This window comes from Mobula birostris, chromosome 3 (genome assembly GCF_030028105.1).
Source record: "Mobula birostris isolate sMobBir1 chromosome 3, sMobBir1.hap1, whole genome shotgun sequence".
NCBI lineage: Eukaryota > Metazoa > Chordata > Chondrichthyes > Myliobatiformes > Myliobatidae > Mobula > Mobula birostris.
In genome coordinates, this window is record NC_092372.1 from 215,661,711 (window position 1) to 215,677,774 (window position 16,064).

The following is a 16,064-nucleotide window of genomic DNA, read 5'->3' on the forward strand; positions in this document are numbered from 1 at the left end:
ATAGTACTGAAATGGTTTCTTTGGTCTATCATGTCATGCTGACCATCAACCACTCTTTTACATTAATTCTACATTAATATCACTTTTTATTCTCCCTCAGTCTAAGGAAATTGACTGACATACACCTAGTGCTAGAATGTGATATTATTGTGCAAGGACCAAATAGCCTACAGCTTTCTGTTGCTGTTTTTATTGATCTCCTTGCAGAATGGCCCTGCCATTAGAATCATGTGCCAGTGCAACATAATGCTTGTCCAGGTTGTTGCTTTTGTTGCAGAGCAACTGGCCATCCTACTGCAGAATGTGACTGACTAAGGCTTCAAACAGGCAAAAATCATTTGTTTGAGAATGTAACCAATTTTGGTTACACTTTAACAAAGTTGCTTGAGGCTTTATGTACTCTGAATCCAAATTGTTTGTGATTTTTATTTATTATATTAGTGGGATTGAATTGGGTAGTGGTGGAGTAATTAAAGAATTGCCTACCATAAAAATTATACTCAGTCTTAAAAGACATTTAATAACGTAGAGCTCTGCCCTTTTGCGTGAATGCCTTTCGAATAAGACCACTCACCCTAGAAAAAGTCTGCACTGCATGCAAGAGCAATCCAGCCATCTCCATTCTTCGCACTTCATCCACTTTCTTTCAAATGGCTCAACATTGAAAGCTTTGATCAATCTGCCTCCACTCCCAGTTTTGGCAATGAATTACAAATCTGACAATGTGTTTATTGTTTAATTTGTTTCCCCCACCCCCAGTTACTCTCATACTGTGTCCCATGTCCATGACCTTAGTGCCAATTGAAATAGTCGTCTTGTCTAATCTCATCTATACCCTTCATGATTTTAGATACTTCTATGTGCAACCACAGCAGAGTATTTAAAGTACTGTTCCAAGGAGGGAATCCTCAGTTTCCCCAGTCTGTCCACATAACTTTTAAGCCTATCATCTGTAGAGTCAATCATCTAATACTTTCTGCCCCCTCTCCTGAAGCTGCCTTTGCATCTGTCTACAACTGTGGTATTCTGAGCTGGGTGCAGGACTCGTGAGCAAATGAGTTTCAGCAAGGCTCCTCTTGAACTCTATTCTGCGGCTTAAAACCCAAGAGCTGCACAAAGAGCTGGTGCCTGCCAGTTCCAGCAACCCAGTCTGATCTGTCCCCCATCTCCCCTACTCACTGTGCTGCCTGTATAAAGCTTGCATGTTCCACATGGGTTTCCACTGGGTGGCTGCTCCTGTTGTCTCCTATATCCAAAAGATGTGGGTTAGTCCCTTAATTGGCCATCATAAATAGCCCCACTATGTGAGTGAATTGTTGAATCTGGGAGGAATCAATGAAAATTTGGGGGAAATAAGGGATTAATGTTGGTGCAGGGGTTCCCAAACATTTTATGCCATAGACCCCGAATATTAACAAAGGAGTCTGTGGAACCCCTGTGTTATTGGGTGCTTGATTGACACAAGTTAGGCTCGATGTCAGGTTCTATGCAGTATGATTGGGATCTTACAGCCTCTTTTTTTTCCCTAGTCTGTGATGTGAATTTCAATGAACTATGCATATTTATTCCCTAATCTCTCAGTTTTTGTACCCCTTTTACAATTGAGTCCTTTCATTTTCATTGCCTCTTCTCGTTATTCATTCCAAAATATAAAATGTTACATTTATCAGTTTGAACCTTGTCTCTTTACTGCCATCAAGTTATCTCTAGATCCTTGGACGATCACTGGCATAATAACTTATTGTGCCTCTAAGTTTTGCGTCATATACTTAAGAGCTGTTTTTGTAGATTGCGCTTTATTGCTTTTCTGTTTGTCTAAAGCAGTCCTTTCTAAGTGTCACACAGACTGCCTGCAGTATATCAAGCTGGACCCGACAATATTCCACTGACATTTGACAATTCAGAACGAGCTCTATTTTCCCCTTAAAATTCTATGGTGAAGGAATACAGGTCAAATCACCTGTGGCATCAGTGTTTTTTTTTCTTGTTCATCTAATGGGTGTGTTTATAACATCCCTTCAGTATGAAGGTTAAGCTTTTGAAGCTGCCACAATCTGGTAGAGACCCCCTTTAGCCGATAGAATTGGGGTTCCTGCTGAAGTTCTACAGGTGTCAGTGAAGTGGAAAATAAAGAAAATTTACCCCAATTCCAATCTAATCAAAATATTTTACTTGAACTTTTCAGGTGCGATAGTGCATTAACTTGACAAAATTAGCATTGTGTTGTATGTTTGTGGTTTGCAGCTGTATGTGATATGGTTGTTTGTAGCAAAGGGTATTCTGCCTAACCACAGTTTGTGCTCCACCCTGGTTGAGTTATTTGCCTTTTCTTGAAGAAACCTTAACCATTGATTTTTTTTTTAAAACTGTCAATATATGATGTAGGCATACTGCTGAAATGGTAGTTATTTGAAGTAATTTTTTTAAAAATCATGTTCTTCATGAAAAGCTCCGTATCTATTTACAGCACTAATACATGTTAGTTGCTCCATACCCTAATAAGTGTCAAAGGCACAGGATTAATCATTCTCATGTAAGGTCTTGACCTGCAACTTCGACATACATTTTCTACTTCAGTAGTTGCTGCTTGGCCTGTTAAATTTTGTTTTCTCAGATTGATTGTCTCAAGTGAAACAGTTAACTTAACAAATATAGTTTTCGTGTTAGTGGTGAATAGAACAGGAGGTAGCTAGGACAATGTAATTACTTGAAAGAGACTTAATTCCTGAATCTAGGCGACTATGTACATGGCTGTCGTAACACCAGTATAATCTTAAAATTCATGTTGAAGTTGTTATCGTAAACGGTAATTAAAATTTGACAGGCGCATCTTAATCAGCACCCCTAAATAACCAGAATCTGACCACCAGTGAGGCAAATACGAGGAAATCTGCAGATGCTGGAAATTCAAGCAGCATGCACAAAAAATGCTGGTGAACGCAGCAGGCCAGGCAGCATGTATAGGAAGAGGTACAGTCGACATTTCGGGCCAAGACCCTTCGTCAGGACTACCTGAAAGAAGAGATAGAGACTTGACAGTGGGAGGGGGAGGGGAGATAAGAAATGATAGGAGAAGACAGGAGGGGGAGGGATGGAGCTAAGAGCTGGAAAGTTGATTGGCAAAAGGGATAAGAGGCTGGAGAAGGGGGAGGATCATGGGACGGGAGGCCCAGGGAGAAAGAAAGGGGGAGGGGAGCCCAGAGGATGGGCAAGGAGTATAGTGAGAGGGACAGAGGGAGAAAAAAGGAGGGGGGAATAATAATAAATAAGGGATGGGGTACAAAGGGGAGGTGGGGCATTAATGGAAGTGAGAGAAGTCAATGTTCATGCTATCAGGTTGGAGCCTACCCAGACAGAATATAAGGTGCTGTTCCTCCAACCTGAGTATGGTTTCATCTTGACAGTAGAGGAGGCCATGGGTAGACATCAGAATGGGAATGGGATGTGGAATTAAAATGTGGACATACAGGTGTCCCCCGCTTTTTGAACAATCGCTTTACGAAACCTCACTGTTACAATAAAAAATCAGCGCGCAGTAAAAAATCAGCGCGCGATAAAAGGCAGCGCGCACCTTGAGCAGCTGCTCTCCTCGGATTCGGAACTGCATTCTCGCCGGCATTGCTTAAACACGTGCCTGTGAGCAGCCATTTGCAAGATGAGTTCTACGGTATCGGAAAAGCCTGAAAGAACTTGTAAGGGTGTTACACTTGGCGTAAAACTAGACATAATTAAGTGTTTCGATCGTGGTGAACGAAGTAAGGACAATGTGAGTTTGGCTTGTGGAAGTTGACAAAGATGATGTTGAAGAGGTTTTGGCATCCCATGACCAAGAACTGATAGATGAAGAGCTGATGCAATTGGAAGAGGAAAGGATAACAATCGAAACCGAATGCAGTAGCGAACCGGACGTGAAGCAACTGCGTGAGATTTTCACTGCAATAATAAAGTACAACTTTAATTTTGAAAGAGTACGTAGGTTTAGGGGATATTTGCAGGATGGTTTGAGTGCTTACAAAGAGCTGTATGATAGAAAAATGCGCGAGGCTCAGCAGTCAAGCAAGCCTTCCACATCAGCCACGGCAGACGACGAACCTCGACCTTCGACATCGAGGCAGGCACTCATAGGAGAAGATGAGCTGCCTGCTCTAATGGAAACAGACGACGAGATGACACCCTAGTGTCCCACCACCCCAACCCCCAGGCTGCGGACAGATACCGATTCGCGGAGAATGCAGCGGTAGCCGGGAGGCACACAGCACACCTTTAAGAAAAAAGCTGAAATAAACATGCTAATTAATTAGGTGTTGCCTGACAGGTAATTGTCGGCCCAGATCAGAGGCGATGCAATCCCCTCTGATCTGGGTCGACAATTACGTGCTGGGCGGCACCTAATTAATTAGCATGTTTATTTCAGCTTTTTCCTTAAAGATGTGCTGTGTGCCTCCCGGCTACCACTGCTCCGCTGCGTTCTTGGCAGATCTGTATGGGTTCGCTGCCCGGAGGGTGGGGGCCACTGCACCACCCCAGCCTGTGACGACTCAGCCTAACACACCATCATCAAGCTGCCTTCCCGATTCCCATAAGTGATACTACACTGTACAAACATTATTTCTACTTTATATAGGCTGTGTATTTTTACGTGTTATTTGGTATGATTTGGCAGCTTCATACCTTAAAGGTTACTGGAGAGAGTGTTTCTGCCAACAGTGCTTGCGTGAGATTTTCTGCCAACGGCGCTTGCATGAGATTTTCGCTACGGAGATCTGTGCAGGCAATGATTGTGGAAAAGTATTTCTACTTTATATAGGCTGTGTATTTATCATATCATTCCTGCTTTTACTATATGTTACTGTTATTTTAGGTTTTATGTGTTATTTGGCATGATTTGGTAGGTTATTTTTGGGTCTGCGAACGCTCACAAAATTTTCCCATATAAATAAATGGTAATTGTTTCTTCGCTTTACGACATTCCGGCTTATGAACCGTTTCGGAGGAACGTTCTACCTTCGGATGGTGGGGGAAACCTGTATCAGAATGGGAATTTTAATTCCACGTCCCATTGCCATTCTGATATGTCTATCCACGGCCTCCTCTACTGTCAAGATGAAGCCACACTCAGGTTGGAGAAACAACACCTTATATTCCGCCTGGGTAGCCTCCAACCTGATGGGATGAACACTGACTTCTCTAACTTCCGTTAATGCCCCACCTGCCCTTCGTACCCCATCCGTTTTTTATTATTACTTTTTCCTCCCTTTTTTCTCTCTTTTTCTCCCTCTGTCCCTCTCACTGTAACTCCTTACCCATCCTCTGGGCTCCCCTCCCCCATTCTCCCTAGGCCTCCCATCCCATGATCCTCTCCGTTTTCCAGCCTCGTATTCCTTTTGCCATTTAACTTTCCAGCTCTTAGCTCCATCCTTCCCCCTCCTGTCTTCTCCCATCATTTTGGATCTCCCCCTCCCCCTCCCACTTTCAAATCTCTTACTATCTCTTCTTTCAGTAAGTCCTGACGAAGGGTCTTGGCCCGAAACGTCAACTGCACCTCTTCCTAGAGATGCTGCCTAGCCTGCTGCGTTCACCAGCACTTTTTGTGTGTGTTACCAGTGAGGCAATAGTGTTTGCAGAAAGAGATACTGCAGCTTTTCTGGGTTTGCTTGCAATGAGTGTTGGTGCTGTTTCACGAGCTTTCTTTGGAAGCATGGAGAGAAAATCTAAAGGGTTAAGGGAACATGCTTGTTCCCTGTTGCGTAGATGTATGGGGATTTGGTGAGATTCTGATTTATCAGGTAGCTGGAACCTCAAAGTTCATATGTGACGCAAATCCATGTTCAAAGTCAATTTGTTATCTAAGTATGGAGATGTAGCCATATACTCTGAGATTAATTTTCTTGTAAGCATTTACAGGAAAATAAAGAAATTGTTTATGAAAAACTGCCCATGACGGTCTGACAAATCCAGGTTGCAAAAGATGGCAAATCGTGCCAATAATAAAAAAATAAATACTGGGAACAATAAAAATGCAAATAATTAATTGATGTGCTGTGCTTTCCCTTTCTCCTTTGCTGAGCAGGTTTTTGGTTGGTTGTCTCTATCTGGGCAGTGCAGCTCCTGCTTGTTGACTTCTTGATCTGGCTCATTACTGCTGCCTATCAGTTCGGTGCATCACCAGCTATTTCCATCCGCTATGCAGATGGCTGTATCTGTGTTCCTTCGGGACTAAATGCTCGCCTGTAACACAGTGCTGACTGTGCTTAACAAATCAGCGTTTTTAATGATGTTTGATTGGAAAATATTCATAATTTTTGTTAATTATTTCATTGCCCTGCTTTAATAATCAGTTTGAAACCTTTTATTATTGAAATTCAATAAACTTGCATCCCTAATGCCAGAGTAAATTTCAAAATGGCTGAGATCCAGGACCCTTTGACAGAGTATGCTCTCGCCACAGTTCACCACAGCTGAAGGAGAACTACACCTAGGAGAGTGCTCGTCTTTCATGCGACATTTAGGCCAATGTGTACTCTGTTTCGGATGTGAATTAACACTGCTGTTGGAAAAGGGGTGCAGACTTTCAGCCTTTGTATGATGTGCATTTATCTCTGTAGCATGATAAAAAGCAAGTTAAATGGTTATTCTTTTGCTTTATCAATGTATTACTAAATTCCCCAACTTCATAGAAGTAATTACCCAAAAGTAAGTCGGACACTTTCAAATTACTTGGTGCATCCTAAAGTCATAGATGACTCTGGCAAATATTCTTCATTGTCATAACACAGTGCGATGCAATGTGGTGAGCTAGTTATATTTTTAAACTGATAGGTGTTGCCATAACTGATGTAAATGTCGTGATCCTTGTTGAGTGCGTTGATTAAGAATATCATTAATCACAGTGTGTTTCCTGTGCTTGGACAGTGGAAAATTTTTAATGATTTATGAGATATTTATATAGGATAAAGAAACATCCATGGAAAAACTGGATTTGTTCCCCATTTTATCAACTCTTAATGTTGATGGCAATCTTAGCCATAACCAAACTTATATTTGTAACAGTTTTTAAAAATGTGTTAGCTATTTCATTTGAAATCCTTGAAACTGCTAAATTAGCGAAGATTGAATGGATTGCTGTTGTGTAAATGCCTTAAACACAAGAGATTTTGCAGATACTGGAAATTGGAAGAGTGTGTGTGTGTCGCTGTTGCGCCCCAACAGCCAGTCAGCACTTCAGGCTGATTGTTCACCTCCATAGATGCTGTCTGACCTGCTGGGTTCCTCCAACATTTTGTGTGTTGATGCCTTGAGAATTTTACAGAATTTCTAGTGATATTTCAAATGTCTAATTGTATGTTTCATTTCAAAAGTTTAACCATCTACAGTTGCAAGAATGAGTTTGAGAAACCTTTGCAATTACCTGGTTTTCTGTATTAATTACTCACTCATAAAATGTAGTCTGATCTTCATTTAAGTTATAATACTAGAAAACGCAATCTACCTAAACTACTAACACACAAACAATTGTACTTCTTGTCAATACTGAGTACACCATTTAAACAATCACAGTCTAGGTTCAAAAAAGTTTGTGAACCTCTGGGGTAATGCCTTCTACAAAAGCTACTTGGAGTCAGGTGTTCCAACCAATGAGATGAAATTGGAGGTGTGGGTTGTAGAGATGCCCTGCCCTCTACATACTAAGTCAGGCTACTGACAGAGCCTGCTCTTCTCAAGAAAGCTCTGTATTTATGTGCACCAAGTCTCGATCAAAGCAACTTTCAGAGGACCTTGGAAGAAGATTGCAAAGATGCATGAAGCTGGAAAAGGCTACAAGAGCATTTCTGAAGACCTGAGTGTTCATCAGTCCACAGTAAAAGTAATTGTATACAAATTGAGGAAATTCAGTACTGTTGCTACTCTCCCTTAACAGTAGGTATCCTGCAAAGATCACACCACGAGCACAATGTGCATTGCTGAAGGAAGTGGAAGAAGAATCCAAGGATAACAGTAAAAGGCCTGCAGAAATCTCTGGAACTTGCTAAAGTCTCTGTTCACTATAAGAAAAACATGGAACAAGAATGGTGTTCATGGAAGGACACCACGGAGGATACAAAACATTGCTGCATGTCTCAGTTTGTAAAACACCACCTGAATGTTCCTCTACATTTCTGGGACAGTGTTCTGTGGACAGATGAGGCAGAAATGCATATTGCTATGCTTGGAGGGAAAAGGGCACTGCACACCAACATCAAAACGTCATCCCAACTGTGAAGCATGGTGGAAGGAGCATCATGGTTTGGGACTACTTTGCTGCCTCAGGGCCTGGACAGCTTGCAATTGTTGAGGGAACAATGAATTCAAAATTGTATATAAAGACATTTTACAGGAGTATGTCAGGGTAGCATTCTGTCACCTGAAGCTTAATAGAAGTTGGATGATGCAACAGAACAATGATCTAAAGCAACAGAATGGTTTAAAATGAAGAAAATTTGTGTTTTGGAATGGCAAAGTTAGAGTCAGACCCAATTGAATTGCTGTGGTATGACCTGAAGAGGGTTGTTCATGCAAGGTATCCCAGAAATATTGAGGAACTGAAACAGTTTTGTATGGAGGAATGGTCTAAAATTCCTCCTCTCCATTGTGCAAATCTGATCAGCTGCAGGAAACATTTGGTTGAGGTTATTGCTGCTGAAGGAGGTTCTACCAGTTATTAAATACAAGGGTTCCCCTACTTTTTCCAGCCTGTACTGTGAATGATGAAACAATATGTTCAGTAAAAACATGAAAAGTACAATTATCTGTGTTATTACTTTAGGCAAATTGTGTTTGTCTATTATTGTGACGTAAATGAACATAGAGCATAGAATAGTACAGCACAGTACAGGCCCTTCAGCCCACAATGTTGTGCTGACCCTCAAACCCTGCCTCCCATATAAGCCCCCACCTTAAATTCCTCCATATACCTGTCTAGTAGTCTCTTAAACTAGTGTATCTGCCTCCACCACTGACTCAGGCAGTGCATTCCATGCACCAACCACTCTCTGAGTAAAAAAAAACCTTCCTGTAATATCCCCCTTGAACTTCCCACCCCTTACCTTAAAGCCATGTCCTCTTGTATTGAGCAGTGGTGCCCTGGGGAAGAGGCGGTGTCTATTCACTCTATCTATTCCTTTTATTATCTTGTACACCTCTATCATGTCTCCTCTCATCCTCCTTCTCTCCCAAAGAGTAAAGCCCTAGCTCCTTTAATCTCTGAAAATCTCTGTCCTGTTGAAGAGACCACATTTTGAGTAATTAATGCAGAAAGCCAGATAATTGTTCAGAAACTTTTTCTTAAAACTTTAACTGTTTTGGAATATTTATACTTTCTGTCTTCAACTAAGTATGACGGGCTGGTTTTGGTAATTACACTCTTTCTGTTTTTAGCATTTACCAAACTGATCACGGTGAATGGACAAGATTACCACCTGCAGCTTGTGGACACAGCTGGGCAGGTAAGACTGCAGGGAAATAGTTTTACTTGGTGTTCTCGTCCAGTTCAAGCGGTGTCATAATTGTATAGCACCGCACAACTTGCTTGAAATGCAAGGTTGTAAAAATAACACCGCGTAGTTGTTAGGGTAGTTCTTTCGAATTTTGGGATGCTGTTGGCTTGGGCTTGTCTGGTTGTGGGAAAAGGGGTATGTGACTATTTTGTAGTGGCCTTCAAAGTTGGCCTCTATAAACTGAATTGTTGATTCTGTTCAGGCTACCAGTTCCTTGTGGATTTTGAATTTGTCCCTCTTCTGTCAGGCGAGTGAAATGACACTCAGTCTTCTAATGCTCTAATGGCTGTGAAAGAATCAGTTCTGAGTTTTTAGCTTCACTTGCAGGTCAGACTTGGCATCGTCCCTAGTCCTCAACAAACGGCTTGACTGGACCAGCTTAGAGAAGCTAAGTTTCCAGCAGCTGATGGTAAGATGTTGCTAGCATCTGGGGTGGACAGTGCTAAATATAATCATTATTCTTTGGTGTTGCCATCATCTGTTCGACCAGTATGCAGAGGGTTACAGCTTTTTCTTTTCAGCAGCACTTCCTGGCACTCCTGAGCCAATCAGCCCTTTCATTCATGTTAAATGAGGTTTTTGATTCCAGCAGCTGTTCACACTTGCATCTGTACAAAGGCTAATGAATTTGTACTTCAATTACTTTCAAATTTACTTGTTGGTTACACAGTTTCTGAAATCTTCTGGTCTTGGTCTAAGCATTGTTTTCCCTTGAAGTGTTGCTGCATGTTGCTATTGACGTAAGTGATTTGTAGTTGAAGTAAACTTCAGAAGAGGACAAGGTTTATAATGCCTGTCCTTGTTTGGTGAGCCTTAGGATTTTGAAATCACATGTGTTTCTGTCTCTCAGACCAGCTCAAATTGAATTCATTACTAGTCATTTTACCTTTGCTGAGCATTTGTCTTGATTTGCTGGCCTAAGGTGTCACAGACTCTGTACTCAACTAAATATTTGGACGATCTATTGCAAAATTCTGCATTTTCTCATTTCTACCTTGCATATAGATTAAGTGGAGGTGGTATTGTGTATAGGTAATGACTTCCTATAAATTATTTTGTTTTGGTCTTTTGTTCCTTTGGAACAGGAATTGAATGTCGTGGGATGGAAATGGGGAGAATGAGTGGAGTATTAGCAGACATTAAGGAAAGTTTCTTAAAATGGTATTTGTTGGTAAACCTTAATTGTGCAGTGTAGTTTAGGATTATCTTTAACTGTACTGTGCTATTAGTAAGTCGTTAATGATTTGGGTTTACACCTCCCATTTCCATTGAATTTCTCAGTATTGTTTCTAACCTGACCAAAATGCCAGGAATACCTTAGTAAAATTTGTAGGTGGCAGTTTTGATCTTTTAATCCCATATCAATTGGCTGCATTCCCATCCAAGAAGTTGAGCACCCTTTTGTGATCTCCACTCCCTCATGGTAGCTCAAGTTCCATTCTAAGTACCACTACATATTTGTCTAGGCATTGCTTTTCCACGACATCACGTGAGATGCAAATTTGGCTTCTTTATGAACTATACAGCAATATCTTATTATTTCATTTTTTACTGCGCTGTTCTTCTGTGGCATCAACTAGATGAGCTCTCAACTTTTTGCAACTTATTCTGGAAGATCAACCCATCCAACCTTCACAAGCTTTTCCAGCTACCATTTTCTCTCCAAGTTGAACGATGAACTTGTGTATGCTACTTATTCAGTGTTGAGCTGAAAGTTCTATCACCAAAATTCTGCTTAATTACATTACTTTACCACAAAAACATTAATCTATTTAACTTGTCCTCTCTGTCCTCCAAATTCTTATTCTTATCTTTCGCCTTTGGCACCCTTGCCTGACTTCAAATTGTTTAAGACTCTTGTCCACCTCCCAACCTACAGTGGATCTCACTTCGCTGTCAATTATGACCTTCAAAACCTCTTCTTTCCTCCCTTGGCCACCTTGAATGTGGCTGCCACTCTTTTAAGCACCTTGGTTGTTTCCTCCAGCTCTGCACATTTTGTTCTATCTTTACATACATGTTTAATCATGCCATCGGCTGCTAGTTATTCTATCTACATTGTTTTAAATTCTGCCTTTGAAATTATTCTTTTATCATTTACCATATTAAAGATGCCATATAAATTAAGATAACCAGGTTATAGGCTATAATTGAAATGCCTCTTACACTATCTGCAAGGTAAGTGCACAGGGACAGTACAATTAAAAGAATAGTACTTTGACCTTAAAACTATTCCAAGATTAGTACAGACATTTGAATTTCCCGCCTTCATTGTATTCATGATAGCATTGTATAATTCCCCCGCGAAAGTACTGGAATATTTTGTACAACATAAATGTACATATGTTTTAGGACAAAAACCTAATAGAAAGAAAATTAAACTTTCTGTTCAAGCTTTGTGATTGGTGGTGGCTGACAGTGCATTATGCAGTGAACTTGAATTCTTGCAGAAATCCTTCCTCAGCACAATTATCAAGTCATGATTTATACATTGCTTCTGAATCTAAATGTAGGCAATTTAATAGTTAGACTCATTGGTCTGACAACCTGATATTTGTCTTTTTAACCATTAGGATGAATACTCTATCTTCCCTCAGACGTATTCCATAGACATTAATGGGTACATTTTGGTGTACTCAGTTACATCTAACAAAAGGTAAGCATTGCCATTACTATTCATTTTTAGCTAGTTAGCTGCATTGGTTTGTGATGGCATATTGCTGCTTTAAGGTAGCAATTTGTATGTCACATTATAGTTCTGCTATTATTCAGCATAATTCAGAAAATGATGGGCTGCTTTTTAATGCAAAGCCAGAGTGCGTGGTTTTCCAAAATTGCTGGGCAGTGTGATTGCTGAGTGGTAATGTACTGATTGCTCTTGTAGAATAACATTTGCAAACTCTGAAATATCTTCGATATCTTAAACCTCTATCTTTAACTTTCCTGCATTGTGTGCTCTATATCTAACTTGCAATTTCTATTGAGAAGGACAATTTATGGGGGTTAAATAGGAAACTTTCATCTTGGCAGCTTTTTAATTGCCTTCATTACTTACAAACCGGAATAAGTCACTGATTCTGTATACCATTCAACAAGGTCATGGCTGTGTTTTATATCCTTGAATTCTGACTATGATCTATGGAAATAGGACTTTATTTCATGCATTCGCCACTATCCAGGCCATGCTTTCTTCTCATTACTGTCATCAGGAAGCCTTTGGTCCCACACTACCAGATTCAGGATCAGCTGTTACTCTACAACCAGCAGGCTCCTGATCCAGCATGGATAATTTCACCCATCTCAACTCTGATCTCACCATTCAGACCATGCTTTCTTATCAGTACTGCCATCAGGCAGGAGGTATAGGAGCCTTGCTTCCCACCCCACCAGGTTCAGGATCAGTTATTAGCCCAGGCTCCTAATCCAGTGTGAACAACTTCACCCATCTCAAATCTGATCTGATTCCAGAACTTTCAGACTCACTTTCAAGAACTCTAGAACTCATGTCCTCAGTATTATTTATGTGTTTTATTTGCACCGTTTGTCTTATTTTGTACATTGGTTGTCAGTCTATATGTATAGTTTTCATAAATTCAATTCTATTTTCTTATTTTCCTGTAAATGCCTGCAAACAATGAATCTCAAGGTAGTATATGGTAACAAGTCAAATTTATTTTTAAAGCACATTTAAAAACAACCAATGTTGACCAAAGTGCTGTACAAACCATAACAGGTAGCTAAAATCACAAATACAAGAAACACTGATATAAACAACAAGGCACACAGCTTATAGGCACAAAATAAACAACACATGAGCCTAGGCACAAGCCAAAAATCAGCCTCATCAGGAAGATTCAAACGCTAGTGAACAAGGTAAGTTTTGAGCCTGGACTTAAAAGAGTCAATGGAGTAAATTTACTTTGACAGGGCCTAAACTTTTGTGGTGATGAGTTTAAAAATATGAGCCCAAGTGAGGAGAAATGGTTTTTGCCACATATGCTTGAAATTTTAGGATTGTTTAAAAAAAAATTATTTAAATCTGCCTGTTGCATCATTCAGGAACGCTGGTTTGCAAGTGGGAGTAGCATTCATTAACTTGAGAATGTAGATCGTGAGATTTGCAAATCCATATACATTCATTTTAATATGCCCACACAGAATTTCACCAAAAGCACAATTAGTTTTGGGGCTTAATTGTTTTACAAGTTGAGACTTCCAGAATTTTAGTCAAATTACATTCACATGTACAGATCTATCATAAAGTATTGTACAGGCCACAATAATAAGCCACCCCCAATCACAATAATAACTTTGATGCTTGGGATATTGGTGGCTATTATTGAAGGTTGTCGGAATTACAAATCCATGCTGTAGACGATTTGTTTTACAAATCAGTTTGTGGGTTGGAAGTGTGGGAGCCTAGCAGCTTAAGTTAAACATAGAATGTGAGTTAAGTAAAGTTTGAAAATGAGTTATCTCTAAAACTTGAGGGGAAACTATCCATCAAAAGTAAAGCCTAATCTGAATTTGAAAATATTGTTAGCTTTGAGCATGTAGGATATGCATGGTAGAATTTCTGTCTGTCTGGAATGTGTGTTGTGGTCCGAGCGTTGGTGTAATTGAATCATAATAGGAGAATTCAAAGGAATCCAAATTCTGTTCCATTTATCATGCTAATGTTCTTGTATTAGCTGGGAAAAGATCACTTCATATGCTAGAGGTTATTCAAAATGAGCTTTTTAAATCATGATGGATCCTTTGAATCTAACTTGACTAATCTTGAAAAGAAGTTCAATGGGGAGCTTCAAGCACAAATCATTTTCTGCAGAAAATCTGCAGATGCTGAAAATCTAAGCAACACACAAATCAGGTGTCAATGAAGCTCTGCATTGAAACACACATAAAATGCTGGAGAAACTCAGCAGGCCAAGCAGCATCTACAGAAAGGAGTAGGACTGAATGCTCTGAGCTCAAAACGTCGACTATTTACTCTTTTCCGCAGATGCTGCTGGCCTGCCGAGTTCCTCCAGCATTTTGTGTGTTGTTTCAATGTGGAGCTTCATTAACACCTGATTTTGTGCCTTTCTGGCATTCCACTGCTAGGTAAGCTTAGTCAACTGATCCCTCTATGCTTATGATAAAGCCACTACAGAACTTAGTTGTGTTAAAGGTGGTCAGCTACTAATGTGACATGCCTTTGTTTATGGCAAGTTATATTTCAATGAAATATTTTGAATTTGAGTTGGTAGAATTATTTGAAGCAAATGTTTTCTTTAGTTTCTTCCTTGCATTTTGGGGCTAAGAGAAATTAAAAGGTGACGCAGAATGGTTAACGATAAAAGCCTAAGCATTAATATTTGGCTTTAGGTTCGATAGGATCGGACCAAGGTGTAATCATTTTATCTTTTTTCTTAACATTTGCAGTTTTGAGGTGATCAAAGTGATTCATGAAAAATTGTTGGATATGGTGGGGAAGGTTCAGTAAGTAAAATTAAAATTGCAATTTTCAACTTTTTCCAGATTTTACTTCTACATTAGTCATTGAGTTTGTTTTTTATACTGCAGAGTGCCCATTATGTTGGTTGGAAATAAGAAGGATCTACACATGGAAAGGTGGGTGGTTATTTCATATACATTTTGGAAATGGGATGTTCAGATGACACTTGTCAAAATGATATTGATTGATTTGTATTTAAATTAAAAGATGAATTTAGAAATCCCAAGTCTAACCATTGACTCCACCATGGATGGTCCTAACCTCAGCTGCAAAAGGAGTTAGATTGGGCATGGGGCTAGCAGCCTCATCCTGTTGAAAAACCCAGAGCTACAGAAGCTCCAAAGATCTCATCCTTGGGAGAGGTAGGATCTTTGCCAAGAAGGCGTATGAAGTCGTGTGGTGAAAGCCACACGTTTATGGAAGCATGAAATGTAAAAACAGTGCAAGCAGTGGCCAGAATGAAAGACTAACCACTGAGCTGGCATCAAAGCAGAGATTCTTCCAGTTTTCTGATTTTTGACCACCAGCCAGCCTTTTGGTTATGCAGTAATCAAACCAGAAGATGTCTGCATGGAACATGTTTGTCTCAACATTAATACCTATAATGCCTGAAAGAACTGTGTGTTTAATTTAATCTGCAGGAGTTAGCAACAGGCTTTATTCTCTACTTTCTGAGCTGGTGTTTCCTTTGCTGCTGAATTTGCCAAGAAATATCACTGATAGCTAAATTATCTCCTAACACTGGGGGAAAAAGTGTTTAGCATCAGATACATATCTTTTTGATTTGAGGAATACTACCATGCATTTGAACTGCAGAAATTAAAGTGCAGTTATTGGTAATTTTATAAAGTGACAACTGACAAATTGTTGGAAATTAATGCAATGAATTTAACCATAATTTTCAGCTGCACACATTTTGAAGCTATATCTACAATATCTTTCGCTACAGTGGATTATGCTAAGTTTGCAGGTTAATGGAATTTCAATTTTACCTCACCACTATAAATTTCCATGTGTTTAATCTTTTCTCATGT

General features: G+C 39.8%; 1 protein-coding gene across 1 annotated transcript in view; it reads left to right on the top strand.

Moving 5' to 3' along the window:
• The window catches only part of rheb (Ras homolog, mTORC1 binding), a 92,857-nt gene that overhangs the window by 67,303 nt on the left and 9,490 nt on the right, over positions 1-16,064 (top strand). Inside the window, exons 3-6 of the mRNA XM_072254090.1 lie at positions 9,415-9,482; positions 12,107-12,189; positions 14,958-15,014; positions 15,099-15,146. Of these exons, the coding sequence (XP_072110191.1) occupies positions 9,415-9,482; positions 12,107-12,189; positions 14,958-15,014; positions 15,099-15,146 (256 nt within the window). The remainder of the gene's footprint in view (positions 1-9,414; positions 9,483-12,106; positions 12,190-14,957; positions 15,015-15,098; positions 15,147-16,064) is intronic.